The sequence below is a fragment of the Setaria viridis genome, chromosome 6 (assembly GCF_005286985.2).
Source record: "Setaria viridis chromosome 6, Setaria_viridis_v4.0, whole genome shotgun sequence".
Classification (NCBI taxonomy): Eukaryota; Viridiplantae; Streptophyta; class Magnoliopsida; order Poales; family Poaceae; genus Setaria; species Setaria viridis.
The window spans coordinates 35316024-35336563 of NC_048268.2; the positions used below are offsets into that span (position 1 = coordinate 35316024).

A 20540-nucleotide genomic window follows, 5' to 3' on the forward strand; every position below is an offset into this window, starting at 1 on the left:
TTTTCTTGTTTCACATACCAGTTTCTTTGCTGTTATTCATGCTTGAGATCACAGCAAAGCCTTCTCCACTCCTGGTTTGTTCTACAGACTGCTTGAGCCACATTGCATTTCATTTGCCAGAACTTGTGTGGTATGGTTGGACAACCTGGCAGTGCCACATGTGAGCTGGCTGAACTGTGAATCGTTGGTGCCCTGCCCCAGTGCGAGACTATTCTTCCTCCATTCCGACAAAGTGAGCATCTCCGCCGTCCACTTCCTGGGCGTCCTCGTCCGCGGAACATGAACGGGGAATGGCGATGAGCATGCACGATCGTACAGCTCAAGGGGACACCTGCGCCAGCGTCCAAACTTTTGATGTGATCTTACCTGGAAGAAACAATGCTCCGCAACATGAGAGGCGGTCGCCGTGGCCCATGGGGCACAACACGTGTTCAATCATTCCCTCCACTTCCCTCCCGTCCGGTGGTTAGAATGCCTCCTCGCCCGACAGTAGAACAGTGGTGGTGCTCTAGGTGCTTGCTTTCAGCACCTGATTTTCAGCTGGATTTGCTGGTCTTTTTTTAACTAGAAAAGGTAGAAGTTACTACTGAGTAGTAATTGGGGCATGAAACCTTAATTTTTATTGCGCCATCGTTACTTAAAAATTGAAGGGAAAAATTGCCGTTTTGTTAGCAGAAGCCCACCAACAATTTGTGCCGTTCGTACGGGCCACTATCCAGAAGCAGGAGTGAGGGAGGGAGGACGGACGCGTGAACATGGCGACAAGAAAGAAGGCTCAAGGAAGGACGCCCAGCCGGCAGGGCCTTGCCCAGGCGATTCTGTTGGCCGCCACCGAAACCCCATGAGGAGGAGATTGAGCCGGCTGACGTGCGCCGCGACAAAGGCTGCCCCGCCGCCGCCCAGACCGCACGACGACCTCTCTGGATGGCTTTCCGGCCTCTCCCAGTCGTCGTCGTCTCCAGCCTCCAGCTCGCATCGCAGCTGGGTGGCCACAGAGCGCAGTGCAAGTGGCCGCGACCGGACGGTAGCTGTCGGGGGCCAGCCGTGGCCTGGCCACTGCCTTCGCCGTCGGGGCCGGGCCGGCCGGCCAGGACGACACGAGCCCGGGCCCGCCGGCCGGGCGTCGTCCATCCCCCCACCACGGCACGGCACGGCGAGCTGTTAACTTGGACGCGCGCGTGTCGTCGTCACGTCTTTTCCTGCTGCCTTGTGTGCTACAGTTCTAGCTAGGTTCTCCGTGGGCGTAGCTGGTGTACAAGCTAGTGGACGCTCATCTGGACTGTTCATCAGCTGCAACATGGTGATTCCTTGCCGTTGTTTCGTGCACCAAAACAGTTGGCCGATGGTCGGTAACGGCACTTCATTGCAGGGTATCTTAGTAGCTTGATCTGAAGAAGCTAGCTCGATCTCGGATGAGAGATGATGATCCGAATTCCGATCCTCTGGTCGATTCATCAGATTACGAGCCATTCAGCGATGAGCTTATTGGCCACGAAAGCATGGCTTTTTCTAGCTGCAAATTCCTCCCTCCACCACCAGACACTCGATCGCTCGTGTGCCACGACGGTGACGCGAAAAGCTGGCCACAATCATGGCGCGCTCGATAGCTAAGCTACACGGAGTGGGGTGACCCAGCATCGCAACTTGCTCTCCTCTCCTTGGCTCCAAGAAGCCTTGTTCACTACTGCCTCGCTCGAAGCCTCCTCTCTCTCAGCTCCAACCACACATCTGCATGCGTGCCTGGAAAGCGAACTCTGGCACAACTGAATGCATGCTGATGGCTCTTCTCTGAATTTACCAATTATATATTCTGCACAGGTCTCTCTCCCATGCTCTCTTTTCTTCTTCATATCGGTCAGTGGATCGATGCTGTACATGTAGTAGTGTTCGTCCCATTTTGCCATCTGCGATCGATCAGTGGACGCAGTGTTCTGCGTGGATAAAGATGGCTCGTCCTCAGCCACTTCCAAAGCTCCCTAGCTGTCGCAACGGCTCCATCCATTTCCTCCTCCGTCCATGCAGCTTTCTTATTCCCTCCTTTAATCTTGCCATTAGGTTCACTCGCTCTCTTGCTCCTAGTAGTGTAGCGCCAGTGCTGAAGAATTCCTTTTACGTGTGTCACGCGGGGGGCAGGCTCGAATGGACTCCACTGTTGTGTCGCTTTTGCGTTGTTGCCGGCCGGCCGTCGTGCCGACGGGGCCCGGCCTCCGGCCTTTTTGGCGATCTTATCTTAAACCCAGTGCACGACTGCACGAGCAAGGAAGGATGCAGCCAGCCAGCCAGCAAGGCCAGGTGCCTAGGGCTAGCTGACCTAGCTACGGCAGCAGTACTTGTACTATGTGTCTTCCATCCCTGCACTACTGCATGCACTGCACCGAGTGGCGACGTTTTGACAAGCGCAGTAGCGCATGTGGGGGAAATCTGCCATGATCTGATCGCAGGACGGGAGCAACAACCTTTGTCCCTCGCACCTAAGCTAGCTAGTAGGGTCGTAGCTACCAATGCAATGCACCATAGACCAACCGATCTTTTCTTTTAAAAAAAATAGAGATAGACCAACCGCATCATCGTAAACATCACGTCACATCACGTCATGACGCAGGAGAGCCGTGTATCATTTTACGAGGTTGAGAATCCCCAAGCAAGCAAGCAGATTGACATGCAATTCCAACATTTATACTTGACACGATCTGTTTAAAGATCTGCGTCCGAATGAAGTCGATCGGATAAGCCCATCAACTCCGATCCACCTGCCACTGACAGTCGTGCTCACTGGCGCTTTGCCATTTTGGACAGGGCGACGGAGGATGATATTCTTGCCGAGTGGCTCCAATGGCAGCTGCATACCAACAATGCAAGCTCGTTGTTGCATCCTGCATCCATCCATCGCCGTCATGCGCGTCGAGCTCGCTCTTGGTCGCTGTACAGGGGTAGAGCGTAGCGTAGCGCGCAAGTTGGGCTCAAGTGGCACATCGATGGACAGGAACAGCGTCCTTGGCGCATCGGAGATAACGAAAGGCACACGCGCGCGCGGTCGATGACTCGAAAGCTGCCATCCACTTTGCAGCGAACAAAGCCCAGAGAGCGCTCGTGCGGCACCGCCATCACACAGGGTTGCTATAGCGTGTCACATTTTATTTTTATCTTCACAATAATTTACAGTCAGTACTTGTCTTTCGAATTGAGAAAAATATCTACATGTGCGTTTCTTATTGGAGTATGTGCATGTGTGCAGTGTGCTACTTACTATGCTAGCTTAGTTTGGACGATCTGAAAAGGAGCTTGCGGATGACTTTGAATGTTCACCATTGGTATTGTCTCATTGACACGTTTTCGGAGCCAGCTAAAACGACATGCCAATCTTCAAATGAGTGGTACACCGTGAAGACATCTAGGGGGTGTTTGGCTCCCCTAGGCTAAATTTTAGCCCTGGTCACATCGGATGTTTGAATACTAATTAGAAGTATTAAATATAGGTTAATTACAAAACTAATTGCACAACCCCTAGGCTAAATCATGAGATGAATCTATTAAGCCTAATTAGTTCATGATTTGACAATGTGGTGCTACAGTAACCATTCGCTAATGATGGATTAATTAGGTTTAATAGATTCGTCTCGCAATTTAGCCTAGGGATTCTGCAATTAGTTTTGTAATTAACTCATGTTTTAGTCCTCTTAATTAACATCCGATGTGACAGGACTAAACTTTAGCCTGGTATACAAACACCCCAGTTCGGTACCATATCATTCCATGCATATTCCTCCACAGCTAGATACGCCGTGGTCGCGTTCCTTTCGGGCGGATCGTGCTCCGATTCTCACATGCCCCGAGTGCAGACAACAGCCAGGGATCGTGAGACCGATCCATATGGAGCACCGGTTGTTCCAAGATTCTCCGTGTCAGCCGAGGCCGATCGGTGCGCGGACACGGATGGCGACGGCTCCTGCGCCCAGTACAACCTGACACAGTGGACGTGTACTGTGATGCGTGCCTGCAGCCAGACTGCAGATGTACATGTGCTGCATGATTCAAGCCCAGCTTTTGCCTTGGATCGACCTCGCATTGTCGCCATCAGAATTCAGGAACGGGGCCCGTGCGTGACCAGAAAAGCAACGAATTGAAAGCAGCTGGGATGACACATGACACTTCACTACCGGTGCCAAAAAGAGCTCTCCAGCTACGTGCTCTTCACCATTTGCGAGAAGGACGTACACATCTGAGATAGCACGCACACGTACACACGCTTGCATTAGGATAAAGAGGCAATAATGTACATGCATATTGTATACTAGCTCTAGGCAGTGCTGAAGATTAAAGCAAAAGATACATGTCTCACTCATCATCTCTGGTACACTACACTACCTAAAATTACGTGGCGGATATTACACATGCAGGTACACACACATAGTTGAGCAAACCGGCTGGTGGTACTACTAGGGACAGCTGACATCCTTTTTTTACACAGCTCACCGTGCACGTTAACAGTTACTGCTACAAGGTAAGAAGAAGCTTCGCCCTGCGTGCCACGTGCCACGTCATCACGCCGCGTGGCGTGGCACCAGCCTCGCCTCCAGCGGGGCGGCCATCTCGCACGACAGCCTCAGCACTTCGGATAGGTCGACGCCGCCGTCGGACGGCGGGAGCCATTCCAGCTCGTGGAGGAGGGTGGCGAGCCAGGACACGACGGTAGCCATCGCGAGGGACTTGCCGGGGCAGCTCCGCCTGCCGGACCCGAACGGCGCGAGCCTGAGGTCCGAACCCATGATCGGGAACTCGTCGGCGTGATCCGACGAGCCCGCCAGGAACCTCTCGGGTTTGAACTCCGTCGGGTCGGACCAGACGGCCGGGTCGTGGGTTATGGCCCACATGTTCACCATGGCGGTGGTCCCGGCGGGTACCAGGTACCCGCCCACGTGGACGTCCGACGTGGCGAGGCGTGCCCAGGAGAGGAGCGGCCCCGGCGGGTGCAGGCGCAGCACTTCCTTGATGACCGCCTGGAGGTAGACAAGCGAGGCGGTGTCCGCCTCCGTCACGGCCTTGCCCGGCCCGACCACCCGGTCCAGCTCCTCGTGGACCCTCCGCTGCACGTCCTGGTGCAGCACCAGCCGGGCCAGCACCCACTCCATCAGAACTGCCACCGTGTCCGTGCCTCGAAAGATCATCTCCTGCAAAGTCATCGATCGATCTCTTGTGAGCGACCAGAATCGGACACGTTTTACGATGTTTCGAGAGAAACCCCGACGAGGGTGCAACGCAGTACCCAGAGGACGGCGATCATGTCGGCGTCGGAGAGCTTGTCGCTGCCCTGGAGGGAGAGCAGGACGTCGGTGAAGTCCATGACGGCGGCGACGCCGCCGCCGAGGGCGTGCCGGGCACGGTGCTCGTCGATGATGCGGCCCACGAAGCGGTTGACCCGGGGGACGAGGGCCGAGCACCTGGCCCGGATCCTCTGCAGGTCGAAGCGGGCGAGCCAGGGGAGGTGGTCGGACCAGTTGAGCTGGCCGAGGAGGTCGTAGCCTTCGTCCACCAGGCTCTTCAGCTCCGCCGCCTCCTCGCTGGCCGCCTGCAGCTCGTACCTCCGCCCGAACACCGACCACATCACGTTGTGCAGCGACGCGCGCTTCAGGAACCGCCGCGCCGTCACGGTCCCGCCGGCGGCGGCGGGGCGCTCCTCCGCCATGGCGTCGACCATCTGGCGCGCGATCACGGCGCGCTGCGCCGCGGAGGCGGCGATCTGGCGCGGCGAGAAGAGGTGCGCGGAGGCGACGCGGCGGAGCGCGCGCCAGTAGGCGCCGTGCGGGGCGAAGCCGATGGCGCGGTGGAAGAGGAGCCCGTACGCGGACTCCTTGACGGGGCGGTCGGCGAAGGCGGCGCTGGCGAGGAGCTCCCGCGCGACGTCCGGGTCGGCGGTGACCACGACGCGGGTCTCGCCGAGCGAGAACGCCATGAGCCGGCGCCTGGCCTTCCCGCCGGCGGCCGCCGCAGCCGCGAGCTTCCGGTGCGCCAGGCCCGTCATGAGCCCCATGCTGCCGAGCACCGGCAGCCCCCGGGGCCCCGGGATGGCGGCGCCAATGCCCAGGCCGCCCCTCCTGGCCCACCAGTACCACCCCCACGCGGACCCGCCGGGCGCCACCCAGTGCAGGAGCGCCGTGACGACGAAGGCGGCGGCGAAGACCGCGGCGAGGCCGAGCAGGCGGTGGGGGTCGCCGCATTTCGCGGCCAGGGAGAGGTACAGCAGCCAGCCGCAGTCCTCGGACGGCGCCATGGCTAGGCTAGCTAACTCTCTTCTTCGTTGCACGCTCGCAGTCGTGTCCTCGTCGTGTGGAAGTGGGAAGACAGGCGGTCGAGCTGATGAGGAGCTCGGTCTGGTTCTCGAGCGAGTCTTGGCGGGCTGAACATGGCGGCAGGCCCCCTTTTATAGCTGCGGCGAGGGGGGAGGCGTGGAGGCGGTGCAGGACGTTGACGCTGCGTTTTAGGCTCCAAAAGTGATTACCGGCGACTAATGGCGAAAGGAGGATTTGTTAAGGCGATAATGGCGGGTTGTGATGCAGCAGAGAGCGCGGCGGCGCTAGTGACTGAGAGACAGAGTGAGGCTGACGGCGCGCGCGAGATGTGACCGCGGCGCGGGGCGGGCCATCGCCATCAGGGGGAGAAGGGGTGCACGGGCACGACATGTGAGGCGGCATGGGTTGGGAGCGGGGGGCGCGTGGACTCTGCGTGGCGCGCCGGGCTCCGGCGGGGCCCCAGGCGGCGTCGCCCGCACGTGGCCGGCGTGCCCGCGGCCTGTCCGAGATCGGGCGATGGCTAACAAAAGGAAGACGACGGGACACCTGATGCTGCTGCGCGCGGTTGAAGAACCAAAGGCTCTTCTGCTTCACTAGCACTGTGCGTTTGCGTTCCGGTAATACGAAGTCGGAACGATCATAAAATAAATTGAATAAATTGGTAAGGTGAAGCCGGTGAAACCATAAAAGTAGCTCCCCATGATTTCGGCTCCGCTTGCTACAATCTTGCGAAGCCGAAAGCTCCCTAAGCTAACCCAAACGAGCCCTAGCTAAGTTTTGCCGCCATCCATTCATCAATTTGGTTGACAAAAAGTCTAGGCTATTTCAGATCAGAAAATTACAAGGAAGACGAATAACCATTAGTCATTTTGAAAAAAAAGACTTGAGAATCTTGGAATTTTTGTAGGAAGAAAAGACAATGTTGGACTTTTATTGTACGGTGAAGATTGATCGACGAAGCTGGTGGTGCCATTTTCAGGCGTTTGGAGTATAGCGTCACCATTTTTTTATTGGGTAGCAATGCTCCTTTTTCTTGGTCCCGAATGGTCTTGATGGCGTACGTAGCACTGATGAAATTGTGACGGAAGCTAAGGGACCAGGAAATGACGATAATAAAAACAATGAGCGACAACAACAGTGTCAGGATATATAATGTCTTGTGGAAATAAACAAATAACTAATAAATGAATAATAATTTAATAAATAGTGTCAGCAGTGTGTTAACATTGTATGAACGTGCTCTGATCGTGACGATGTTCCCCGACCTGTTCAACACAGGCTGCAATCGAAGTAACTAATTAATGAACACTACTATCACGGAAATGACAAAAGCTATTATATATAGTATTGTTTTTCTTTTCAGCAGTCATGTCGACATATTATTGAGGCGAACAATCAGCTCAAAAATGTCATAATTAAAAATAGTTACATAGTAGCAATTTTTATTTTCTTTCAAAACGTAATAGAATTTGAGATTGACGAAGTCATTGCAGGCACCCTCTTGAATGGACACGCATCATCAGCAATAAAAAATATAAGCACTCATGAATCGGCCAAATTTCATCGAATAAACCTAACTACGAGCTATGTTCAATTTGCGATCCTTAATTATTTTCCCTTTTCGGGTGAGATCGGGAACGCACTATACCAGGAACGATTTGTGTTGGCACATCGAAATTAGCATGCTGGTGAGCGAGATTGGCAACCCGCCAGCACAAAGATGCCCGGGGTCGCCCTGCGAGCACCCGCTAGCAGAGATGGTTATGTGATTGCGGGCGACCTAAGCGCCCGCCAGCACAGATGGGGTGCATATGTGCTAGCAGGTGGTTAGGTCGCCCGCCAGCACAGATGCCGCCCATATAAGACCGCGGACAACTTCTTCCTCAGCTAACTTTTCTATTTGGTGCTCGCCCGAGAGGAGCTCGGGAAAAACTCAAAAACACCAAATCCAAGGGGGAAGTTATTTCAATTTGGCAGCTAAAACCTGGCGAAAAATATAAATATTAAATAATTCACGGAAAATAATATATTGAATGGTTGCTGAAATACGTTGTTCTGGCGGGCAACATAAGCACAAGCTAGCACAAAAAGGTTCTGTGCTGACGGTTCTGTGCTGGTGGGCAAGTACCCACTAGCGCAAATATGTATTTGTGCTGGCTCAAGGTTGCTGGAGCGTACAAGGTCCGCCAGCACAAACCTGTTTTGGCTGTCAGCACAAAGCTTTTCTAGTCCGGTGATGCTTACACAGCTTTGCTGTTTTAGAATGCGAAATATACGAAAAGTAGGAAACTAGGGATGTGACTATATTGTGCATTAGTCCGTGAAAACAAAAGAAACGATGATATTTCTGAAAAACGTACAGCTCTATATCGAAAGTGAAAGGATGCATGTTTAAGAATCATAGGAGCAATAATGCAAGTGGATCAGCTCCACGAGAACACCTATGGATCTTTTTCAGATGATTGAATAAACAAGCTTCTTTATCCTAGGATGAGCACCAAACTTGATCTTCAAGAGCATTGTATCATCTGTATATGCCCTTCCAAATGTTCATGCAGCCACTCCTCAAAAAGACAAAAGTGCATGCAGCCAGTTATGCCGGAATGAAGAACGAGGATGAACTGAATGAATGGACATGTTGATATATCATATGTAGCCTGGCCCTTTCCATATTTGACTAGCTATACCATACCCGTCACTGGCTCTGCTACGAATGAACAAAGAAGTTAGCTCTCGAGTGTACATCGTATGTGAAACTGTCGGCCCAATTGGTGCGGTCAAGAAGACCAAATAAACAGAACAAGCCGACCGGCCGGTTGGTGCCTGAAAAGGTGTCTTGTACTATGTCTCAAGTAGCAACAACTAACCCCGATAAGCATATATGTGTAGATGATGTAGACTTTTGTAGTATAATACATGTTGTTCTGGATCGATAATCGACCCGGCCCTTTGCTGGTTCCCAAGAACTTTCGCTCGATCGTGACCGGTGTTAATAAGCTGGTTTTTGACGAGTCAAAACCGACGAGTCAAAACCGCCTACATCCTCACCACCATCAAGTATTTGCATTGTGTCCTATGTTTACTTTGTCGATCGTCGTCACTGTCATGGCTGCAGCTGTTATACGTGCAGTAGTGATATACTGGATTAGAGCTAGGGTATAAACCGGGGTGATATCAGCTGTCAGAGGTTCTACTCCATCCGTTCCAAATTATAGTTCGTTTAGACGTACATTAAAAGAAAGTTAAGATGGCCTATAATATGAAATGGAGGGAGTAGTAATTAATAGAATGATTGTGTGTCATTACCTGCTTGCACTGCTTGCAGTAGCAAACAATTTACACAGCACAGTTTTTGCCTATTATGACATGGAACCGTATTACAAACAACAAATCATGTATTCCACTTTGCATGTTGGCTGCTTACTTGCACTCACGAAATAGTACTCTCTTAACATGACTAATTATTGTCTCCTCGTAGATGACCTGACCAGCTGTGAAGAACAGGCATATGGGAATAATTGTGAATAATTCTTCTGGTGTGGTATGGACCAGAGAGGATCGGAGCAGATAACTGCTGGAGACTGTGTCAGCTCCAAATTGATTGCAGCTTGTTTCAGCATCACAAAGTATAGTCAACTGGCCAAATTGGCATCTAATCAACAAATTTCGAGGATGACCTGTCTCATCAGCGACCTGTCTCATCAGCTCTCTGCAAGCCAACCGATGAGCATTGTATATATACATTTAGTGTAATTGGTCTCTGTATTATATCCAGTCCTTGTTTTTGTTGTGGCCAAGAACGCATATCAAGGCTACTACAAAACATGTTAATCTGTATAAAAATGAGTCGTCATTAGCATGACTAAGCTTGATCAAGGGGACAGTTTAATAATAAGGAATTATTAAGGATCAGTCTGAGGGAGTAGCATATAAGAGAATGGAACTTGAGTAATGCGTCAGAACGACGACCAAAGTGTGTGGCCACCCAAGATTCCGCAGATCTCTCCATAGAGTCGTCCATAGGATGTGCTTCATTTAATCATTTCCATGTTCTTTCTTTATAATGTCAAGCTGCTACCACTGCTGCATTTACGGTTTGCACTTTTTCCTACGGAAAAAAGTACCCATCATGCTTCATTGTCTATAAAAGAAATTAAATCGCCTGTCTCCGGTGTCTGGATAGGGCGAGGCCACCAAACACCAAAAGTTTCGAATGGAACGCATCGTCAGAGCACTCAGTCTCAGAGCAGGGTATCATGGGAAGTTTCACAGGCATTAAATCATATACCACATTAACAAATTTGCTGACTTGGCAAACTAATTATGAGGAGAGAGAGGAGAGGAGAGTTCCATCCCCATGAAACCTGGGGGCCTTTGGTTCCACTGACTTATTTTTAGCACCCGTCACATCGAATGTTTAGATACTAATTAGGAGTATTAAACGTAGACTATTTACAAAACCATTTACATAAGTGGAGGCTAAACGACGAGACGAATCTATTAAGTCTAATTAATCCATCATTAGCTAACTAATTAGGCTTAATAGATTCGTCTCACCGTTTAGCCTCCACTTATGTAATGGTTTCTGTAAATAGTCTACGTTTAATACTCCTAATTAGTATCTAAATATTTGATGTGACGGGTGCTAAAAATAAGTCAGTGGAACCAAATACCCCCCTAGTTGGTACAGTTACCAAATCCTATGAAACACAATGAAACTTGCATTGAGAATGTTATGGTTTCATCGCATAACACATTTGATCATAATACCATGCAAAAATTAAATGCTGCAGTCTGTCTACGAAACCGTGCCAATAAAATTGTGCACTAAGAATGACAATTTCATGGCAATCTTGGTAACAGTGCGATGGAATTATGCACTGAGACTGGTCTAAGAGGAATAATGAACAAGACTCATCCTGTTTGGATACACTAATTTTTTAGCTGTTAAAAGTAGTCCAAACAGAGGACTAACAGTTCGTTGAGATGATCCACGCGGGGTCATAGGATGTTTGCATGCCATTTTATAGTAAGCGCCGGCCGCATGCGCTTACGAAGGTCCTAAGGGCCAGTGCAAATGGAGGCACTGAGCCAACTCTTCGGGGGCGACTGGCCAAGGACAATAGAGAATTTTAAAAATCGATTGGATCGGTGCATGCACGGAAATGTCCAAATTCCGATCCATGCATGCTTTCCATTTCAGGGTCCAAGTGAACCGTATCCCGTAATTAAGCGTGGTACATGCACCATACGGCTTTAATTTTTGGACGGAACATGCATGCTCCGATCCTAAAGAACTTGTACCATCATCATACCGTCTGTATTTTAATCAATTTTCCCAAGTTTCAGGCCGGTCGTCATCACTATGATACGTATGCATCACTAGAGCTGACCGACTATGTAAAAAAAAAGGGGAATATGCTTGCAAATGTACCATACTACGACGACGACTATTCTTACTTTGATCCTTCCAATACAATACTGCATGCGACAACAACCCGAGTCTGCTCCGCCGGCGGCGTCTGCTGTGGCCGCGCGCGCATGCATGCAGAGATATGATGCAGCTAGCACGCCGGCGCGAGGGCGGAGGACAGATGGCCGGCGGGCGGAGATCGCCGGGGCGTGCGCTGGCCCCCCGTCCGTCCGTCCTCGGCTGCCTAGGCGCTCGAGCTCAACCCACGACAGCGAGCTCTCCCCGGCCTATGCTACGCTACACGCAGTGCGCGCCCTGCGACCCTGGGCGCCAGCCCGGGCTCAGGTGAGCGGAAGCTCGCGGCATATACGTGAACTCAAAATCTTTGAGGGTGGAGCATGTACGTGAGGGAAAATGATGTTGAAGTACGAGCGGATGCTACATCGATCTTTTTCCACCAGCTTAAGGTTTAGGTTATAGTTCTAATTCAACAGTGCTAAGTCAGGTATATTTTAGAATCTCGGCGTTAGAAAAGAAAAGAAAGAGAGAGCTACATATTACTACCTGGCCTACTCTCTCAGTTGAACGGGCTACCTAAGGTAGTTGTACCCCCTCTGCATATGCAAGCATTGGAAATATAGCAAAAGATAATAGTAAGCTTATAAAAATTTGTTGGACAGAGTTATTAGTTTTATTCCATACTTTTTAAGTCTAGCGTGTAGAACAAATAACACTCGACAAGTACATTTCTCTTGATATAGTAGAAAAATACAAAATTACGATCCTAGGAGGTCATAACCAGACAAAAAAAGAAACTAAAAAACAACTAAACAAGACGTCGCGTGTTGAAGGCAACACCACCACAAACCCAGCTAAGGAAAACAGCCAAACATCTCGTCGTGGACGAGCCGCTAGCAAGATGAAGAGGCCAGAAAATAGGATCCCACGGCGACGCCTTCAACAAGAAAAATAATGTCAAAAGGCGCCGTCGCCTCCCGCCCACGAGACCATGGGCAAGGTTTTCACCTATGGGCACCGCCAAGGAGGATGGTGGGACCTCAACGACGCCCTCAAGAGGAGGGAATACGGCATTAGAGAACGTTGTCATTGTCGGCCAGACTCAAACTCCGGCAAGCTTTCGCCAGGAAAGCCACCACTCCTTGCTGCCAGAGCTCCAAAGCTCCCTGACTTCCGTAGCTGCCAACCTGCCGCCTCCGCACACAGGCCGCCATGCCGTAGCCGCACGAAAAAGAGGCAGTCACCGCAGTCTCACGCCGTCGTGCCTCACGAGCGCGGCCTCCGCGCCGCCGTGCACCACGCACACGGGCTCCACCCCGCACGGCCACTCCTTGCGCGCACGGCCTCCACGCCCGTCACGCACACACGCGGCCACTCTCCACGCGCACGGTCTCCGCACCACCTCACGTTTCTGGCCACCGCGCCACCTCGCCTTTCGCGTGCCGCCGGCCGCCTCCGACCGCCTCCGCGCCTGCGCCGCCTCCGCAATGCAGCCACCACCACCTCGCCACCGTGCCCACGCGTGCCCGCACCAACGCGCGGCCCGGCCGCTGCACGCCGCGCCGGCCTCCTTGCGCGGCTCGCGCGCGGCTATGGCCTCCACACGCCGGCAGCCAGCACTCTGTCCGACGTGGGGAAGAAAGAGAGAGACAATCTAGCGCGTAGCAGTAAACTCTTATCGTTAAAATAACAATCTATAACAGCATTTTAGACGCCAGAAACACCCATGGTCAGGCAATTCAGGCTTGTTAACCAGCAAATCCGACGCTGTGCTTGAAAGCATGCAGCCACCAGCCAGAATGAATCCTGTGGGCTAGCTAGCTGCTGCTCACTGTCTGTCCACCACCACCAGCAGTAGTCCACCACCTGGGTGCATCATAGAGGTCGGGTCGTCGATCGGGATCGATTGATCTTATCGGATCCAGGCGCGGGCCCTGCGCGGGCTGTGCCAAGGTCAAGGCCTGCATGCATGTGTACTAGCCCATGTCGTCGATCATCATCAACCTCTCCTGCCTGATGCTACACCTGTCCCTCCACTGGGATTTTTTCATAGTGACCTGACCACGAGTGAGTTGGTGGCCATCATCCGATGGCAGCTAGCGGGCCAGCAGCAGTGTGCGACCACGGCACCACACCGCCGTCGCCGGGAAAACGGCCGGCCGGGCCGGGGAGACAGCATCCATCCACGTCGCGGTCCTCCGATCCTCGCCCCGGCCCGCTTCGATTGATTATTAGGTGATGAGTACGTGGTGACGACGACGCCATGGAAAGAGCAAAACTACATGCAGTGGTCGATCAGTGGAGCTACGAGAGAGTATTTGAGTTCAAGTAGTGGAAGCTTAAATACTTTATCCGGTGATCAGTGCACGATCACAGCTCAATCCCAAGTTGCCACGGACGACATGGATGCATGCATGCATATGTCTAGATTCTGTGGATAAACCACCAATCAGATGGGCAGATTCGATATCAGCTGGCTTGACCCATTTCTGCTGCAGCTAGGCCATTGAACATTACTGCTAAGCTACCCGAGAAGGTTCCATGAAGACTCCTTTTGCTTGCTCCTCTCGTACCTGAAGGCTAAAGAGAGAGTTGTTTCGTGGTCCTGGCGTCTCCATTTGCTTGCTCATGGTCATTTGTCAATGATAAGATCGATCGATGATATGATGATGAAGGGCGACAAGCACGAGGTTACGGGTGGTCTCTGTTCCAGCAATGCAAAACCGTGGGCTAGCTGCCGCTGCCTCACCAACTCGCCATCAGCCTGTCTGTACGACGATGTCGACGCCACTGCTGCTGCAGCGATTGGCTCCACACCTAGTACCGCACAAACCTGCTGCTGCTCCTACTGATTGATGATCTGGTAGCCTCTCTGCTGGTATGTACTGCGCGCCGCGACGTGGCCTTCAGCCGGCACAAACCGGCAAAATGGTACGGTGGGCCTCCACCCTATCCTACCTACCATAAAACTACAGTACTCCTCTGTTCATGAATATAAGTCCATGAACATAAGCAGTGGCGTAGCCAGGATTTTTGTATAGAGGAGCCCATAAACAATACTTAATAGATTCAATGTAGTATATGAGTGCCTGATTTCAGTTTAAATTTAACTTAATAGACTACATGTTTTTATCAAGTGCACAAACAAAGAAATAACCAATATTTATTCAATCAATCACTGTTTTGTGTGCTTATCTACTTAGAAATGTATTAGTAATTAGTATATATTTACATGTTTGCACAAACTTTGGGGGGGGGGGGCAGCCCCCCTTGGCTACGCCACTGAATATACGGATTTCTGAATTTCTCATGAATCAAACTTTTTTAATTTTGACCTTTAACACCAAAAAATTAATAAAGATCGCTAACCTGTGAATGATGTTACTAGATTCATCGTGAAACAACCTATCAGAATATGTAACTCTTCCTATTTGAAATAATTTATTGTGTTAGATATTATTGGTCAAAGTTGCATATGGAAGACCACGTCAATGTCCTAAAATACTTATATTTGTGGACGGAGTGAGTAGATTGCTTTTTCATTGAGGCCCATAAGTATAGGCCTAATGTGCTCTCAAGGTCGAACTTATAGATAGAAAGCTGAGTTCATATGAAGAAAAACTGAGTTATATAAAAATATGAATGCAAACTAGATATTATCATATTAAGCTTTCTTTGAACGCCGTACGTCCAACGGCTGAGAGCCGTTGAAAATTCACATGGGCCATGCAGTTGGATGGAGCCGCCAGCCAACTTTATGAATACATGGGCTGCGTCGTCGCTGGGTTTTCAATGCTGGGCCAAAACTTTATCAGGCCTGCCCAATACACAAATGGGCCAGAACCAATGCTTCCATCGCATCATAAACGGGCTGCCACGGCGTGGAGGTGGAGCTCGCACGGCGGCGTCAAGCGGCGCGGCAGGAGTAGTAGTAGTAGCAGCACACGGCGGCGGCGCGCACGTCCAACGGCGCAAACAGAACTGAGTCCTCTCACACCCACCCAGCCGCGGCGGTGGCGGCGACCCTGAAACCCTGATCAGCCGTCTTGCTCCCCCCCGTCTCTTCCGGCGGCGGCGACCTCCCCCCAACACCCGGCCATGGAGCCCGACATCGGCACCAGGTACGAGATCCCCCGCACCGCCGAGTTCCTCCGCGCCGGCGCCTACACCAGGGTTGCCCTCCAGGTAACCCAGCCCGAGCCATCTCTCTTCCTCGACTCGTCCAGCGGTTGGTGGCGCCCCTGTCTGATTCCTCGGCTCGGTCTCCTGGCGCCTTACTCAGTTCCCCGACGAGATGCTCAAGGACGCCGCGGCGGTGGCGAGGGCGCTGCGGCAGGAGCTCGCCTCTGGCGGCGGGGTCAGGGTGTTCGTGATGGCCGACACGGCGTACAATTCCTGCTGCGTCGACGAGGTGGGCGCGTCCCACATCGACGCGCAGTGCGTCGTCCACTACGGCCACGCCTGCATGAGCCCGTGAGCATCCCCGCACACCGTCCTCTAATCTTTGCGCTTCCTCTCAAAAGATAGGGACCTCTTAGTCTTAGTCTTCGGGGGAAAAAAATAGCCATTTCTATCAGTAGTGTAGTATGGGGCCACTTATGTATGGTATTAGGGGGAGTTTTAATGTTTGTAGTTGGTTAATTTCTGCCAAGGACTTTTTTTAACAAACAATTAGCTGTTCCGTGATTGTCTCAATGGAGTTCATCAAATTTGTCATATGCCATTGGCTGAAGAAAGCAGAAACATTGAGGTTGTTGATCTGGTTTGTTCAGTCAAAGTGGCGTGACCATGAAAACATTGTTGGGTAATCACGCGCCATGCCATAGAAAAGTATTGTTGTTAGTGGAGGCACAAAATGTGACTGACTTGTTAATGGCTAGCTTGAATTTGTTACTACCAATTTTTAAACTTGTTGGGAACTTGTGCTCTACTAGTGGTTTGTGCTAACATTATATTTACACTGCCTACTTGAAATGTAGAACATCAAATTTACCGGCTTTCTTCGTGTTTGGGAAGGCACCATTGGATGTCCATGCCTGTGCTTGCTTAATGCTGGAGTGCTCGAGAAAAAGTAATAAGCGTATTCTGGTACGGCCCATGCTATTTCCTATGCTTAAAAGGTTTTGCTTCAGTCCACGGTATAAGCTTCAGTTATTTCATGTCCCATTGCACCTTCTCAAGCAGCATCGCACTATAAGTTCATCATGCTAAAAATGATTTTGAAACTTGATAGCAAATAAGGATTATTCATAGCTGTATAAGATAAAGTGAAACAACATAGGGCATGCCTAGTTTTAAGAATTCTTTCATGCTTGAAAAAATTATTTCTAAGATCATTATTGTTAGCATTGAAACTTGAAAGCAATATCAGTTAGATTAGTAGCAAAAAACGTTTCTTTCGGGCAGAAGCCATGTTTTGATCTAGGTCATAATTCTTATATTTGCTTGTAATCTAGGCTCAAAATAGGTTAGATGGAAATCCTTTTGTGTTTCCTGTGATCTTCCACCCTTCCTTTTATGGTTCCAGTATCAGTACAGTGGGGTAATGCAATAACATTATGCTGGTTCCATCAGTATATTAAGTCATGTGTAGGATTTTCGTTGATCTGCTCAGTTTTGGTTTCTGTTGATTTCCATTTCCATCAATACAATTAGCATGTTTGACCATTAAACATCTAATATTACCTATGGCGCACTATCAATTATCATCTATGCTATTCTATCAATAATATTATTGGCTAACATGGCTTTAAAAAATAGGTTTTATATGGACTAGAGTATGCGTATGCATTGGTTGACCTTAGACGAACTTTTGAGGAGTCATGTAAATCAAATTCTTGCAATCCTGAAGTCCAGTATGCAGATGTTCTATGTTCAGTTATGAGTCCGTCATCAATTACTACTGAGGAAAACAATTGTCATCTATCGAGTGGAACCTCTTGTAGTGGAGATTTGTCCATAAACAGTGATCTGGCGGCATTGAATAATCGTTGTGGCATAGAATGTACCAGTTCCACACACAAGTACAGCCTTGGCGGTGTTACATGGACTGTTTCAATTCAGGAGAAAATGGAAGACTATTTGATATTTTGGATTGGACAAGACAACTCAGCATTTGCCAACATTGTGCTTACCTTCAATAAATGTGAAATAGGTTTGTTTTCTTCTTTCTCATTTTATGGCTAGCAGGATGACTGTTTTACTGTTTTCATCTTATTTCTTAGCTTATAGTTGCTTTTCTCTTTAATATGAATATGACCCAAATAGGTTATTGTGGCACAAGAGTAAATAATCAGTAGTGCAATATTAAATGCTACATGTGGCACACCCAATGCGATGTATTTGGACTAGGCTTGTTTTAAATTTAAAAGTTCAAGTCTTTAGCCTCAGTTGTCCTGTAACTTCTGCTCATGTATTTTTTATGTAGCTATTATATTTCTATATTGCTTGCGACTCCATATACTTACATTTACCTTTTGTAATTTTATCATATTTTTCTTAATGCAATTGCTCTAATACAGGAAACTTCTATAATAATGTAATGCATTTGAATATTGATGTTTTCTTTGCAGTTAGGTATGACGCAACAGAAAATCAGCTCTCAACAGATGTCTCTCATCTGATGAAAGTTCTTAGGCGAAGGTACCTTTCTTTTTTTGCAGCATTTGCATACTTTTTCCTAACAACATGTGGCACTGATAACAAAACTCACATTGTACTTGTAGATATTACCTTGTGGAGAAGGCGAAGGATGCAAGTATTATTGGCATTTTAGTGGGAACTCTGGGTGTTGGTATGTACATTGCTAAGTTAAACATAAAAAATTATTATGCTGCAGCATGACTTTCTTTTTCATGAATATTGAGGCACTGCTAGAATTCGAACTGTGACCTCAGCATCGAGGTTTTCTTAGATATTTTGGTCAAGCATGCCCCATAGAAAGACATCAGACTATGCAAGATCTCCAAGCCTGATTGGACAGTAGGAACTCCCTAACTAGTTTCATGGTTTTACTGGACCAGACGCTTCTCGTTTCCTTATTGATCTGCTGATTTAGTCCAGTACCATAGTCATAAATACTTTCACTTCACTTGAGCATTAGTTTTTTAGTTTGTCTTCTTTAGATGGCTTAGAATTTAAGTACAAACATATAGATTTGTTGATGCGATGCATTGTATCCTTTCATGATACAGCTGGTTATCTTCATATAATCAAACAAATGAAAGAACTGATCAAGGCCGCCGGAAAGAAATCTTATACATTGGTCATGGGCCGGCCTAATTCTGCGAAACTTGCGAATTTTCCTGAGGTGTGCTACTTCAACTCTGAACTGTTCTCTGTTTATCTATTTCAACTGACTTTTTTTTTTCCTTTTGGCAGTGTGAAGTTTTTGTTTATGTTTCTTGTGCCCAGACTGCTCTGCTGGATAGCAAAGATTTTTTAGCTCCAGTTATTACACCTTTTGAAGCTGTATTAGCTTTTAGCAGGTATGCAACACTTAATGTACTTTATAAAAAAAACATTAATGTTGCGTCTCTCATGCACTGATCTTCCCCCACCGGTCGAGTTTTTTTTTCTCTCTCATGCCCTGATTACAAATCTATATGAAGTGTCTCATGTGGCATCAATTTGCAGAATTTTACTATGGTTCTGATGCCATAAGCAACTTCTTTTTTCAGGGGAAGAGAGTGGACTGGAGAATATCTTTTGGATTTCAAGGATTTGATCACTTCAGAGAAACAAGAAGTTGCGAGTGCAGCAGAAGAAGCGCGGTTTTCCTTTATCAAAGGTGCCTATGTGGAAGATAATCGTGCTCAAGGTACATCATATGCACTTGGGTCTATCCATCTGTCATTGTGCGAACAAGTTCTGTACTTTAATAGTGCTGTGACTGTGGCTTACTTGTTATCTTTTTATTTTGCTTGATCTAATTTTACTGTGTCACTTTTTTTTCCCAATTGTTTGCCCCCAACAGAAAATATGGAACAATCAGAAACAGAAACTTCACTCGCACTGGCTGAGGTAACAGAAAAGGCACTAAGCATCCAAAACCAGAACAATGATGCTGTCCTTTACCAAGGAAGAGCAATGTCCTCAATCGACTACCTCAAGGCACGTTCATACCGTGGTCTAACTGGAGAATACGAGGGTCCAGCGCCTGATTCAATCTTAGTAGGCAGAACAGGTAGGGCAGCTGGTTACAGTGACGAGAAAACGCAGAGTGCACAATGATTCAATCTTGCACTCTGAATGGTGTATGTGTTGCTTTGTTTTGGTGGGGGGAAACAATTTACAGGCGATTGTCGATGGATTCATCATGCACACCTGTTTCTGATCTCTAATAGAAGGGAACTAGCCTTTGGGTGCTGTTCTCTCAGGAGGCAGTTTTGCTATTAGGAAAACTAGACCGTTCGCACGGTAAATTTTGACGCGGGTCGCGAGCCTTGCGGATTTGGGAGGTTGTTTTTGAACTGTGCATGTGTTCAGAAATTGAGATGTATGAGGTTTGCCACTTCTACGGCAATTATCCATTACGTTTGTGCAAGACACAAAGTCGCCCTGTATATTCTTACTTAGTCTTTAATATGCCATTTGGTAAGCTTTTCTTCTTTGGTTAACCCTATCTATGTAAGCGAGCACCTCGTACCAAGTCGAGGACTCGAAATCCGGGTAGGCAGTTTTCACTAAGGAATCTAGCTAGCGGAGCTATATTCAGGGGGCGTTTGGTTACTTTTGCTTATTTTTAGCATGTGTCACATCGAATGTTTAGATACTAATTAGGAGTATTAAACGTAGACTATTTACAAAACCAATTACATAAG

General features: G+C 49.0%; 2 protein-coding genes across 2 annotated transcripts; one reads left to right on the top strand and one right to left on the bottom strand.

Moving 5' to 3' along the window:
• Positions 1–4225: 4225 nt before the first annotated feature.
• On the bottom strand, positions 4226–6478 carry LOC117862054 (cytochrome P450 78A9). Its single transcript, XM_034745567.2, has 2 exons — positions 5264–6478; positions 4226–5168 (listed from the first exon to the last, which is right to left on the bottom strand). The coding sequence occupies exons 1-2, from the start codon at positions 6266–6268 to the stop codon at positions 4542–4544; spliced, it is 1632 nt and encodes a 543-aa protein (XP_034601458.1). The 5' UTR covers positions 6269–6478; the 3' UTR covers positions 4226–4541.
• A 9156-nt stretch (positions 6479–15634) lies between these two features.
• On the top strand, positions 15635–20263 carry LOC117862015 (uncharacterized). Its single transcript, XM_034745524.2, has 10 exons — positions 15635–15903; positions 16001–16191; positions 16698–16806; positions 17479–17872; positions 18291–18360; positions 18444–18511; positions 18912–19027; positions 19099–19205; positions 19398–19537; positions 19694–20263. The coding sequence occupies exons 1-10, from the start codon at positions 15817–15819 to the stop codon at positions 19948–19950; spliced, it is 1539 nt and encodes a 512-aa protein (XP_034601415.1). The 5' UTR covers positions 15635–15816; the 3' UTR covers positions 19951–20263.
• Positions 20264–20540: the final 277 nt, after the last annotated feature.

Excerpts from the sequence above, each read along its gene's own strand:
- LOC117862054 (XM_034745567.2), bottom strand. The coding sequence starts at position 6,268 with ATGGCGCCGTCCGAGGACTGCGGCTGGCTGCTGTACCTCTCCCTGGCC. Across the intron at positions 5,169-5,263 it reads ACATGATCGCCGTCCTCTGG|GAGATGATCTTTCGAGGCAC; the intron begins GTACTGCGTTGC and ends ATGACTTTGCAG.
- LOC117862015 (XM_034745524.2), top strand. The coding sequence starts at position 15,817 with ATGGAGCCCGACATCGGCACCAGGTACGAGATCCCCCGCACCGCCGAG. Across the intron at positions 16,192-16,697 it reads GGCCACGCCTGCATGAGCCC|AACATCAAATTTACCGGCTT; the intron begins GTGAGCATCCCC and ends CTTGAAATGTAG. Across the intron at positions 16,807-17,478 it reads AAAGTAATAAGCGTATTCTG|GTTTTATATGGACTAGAGTA; the intron begins GTACGGCCCATG and ends TTTAAAAAATAG.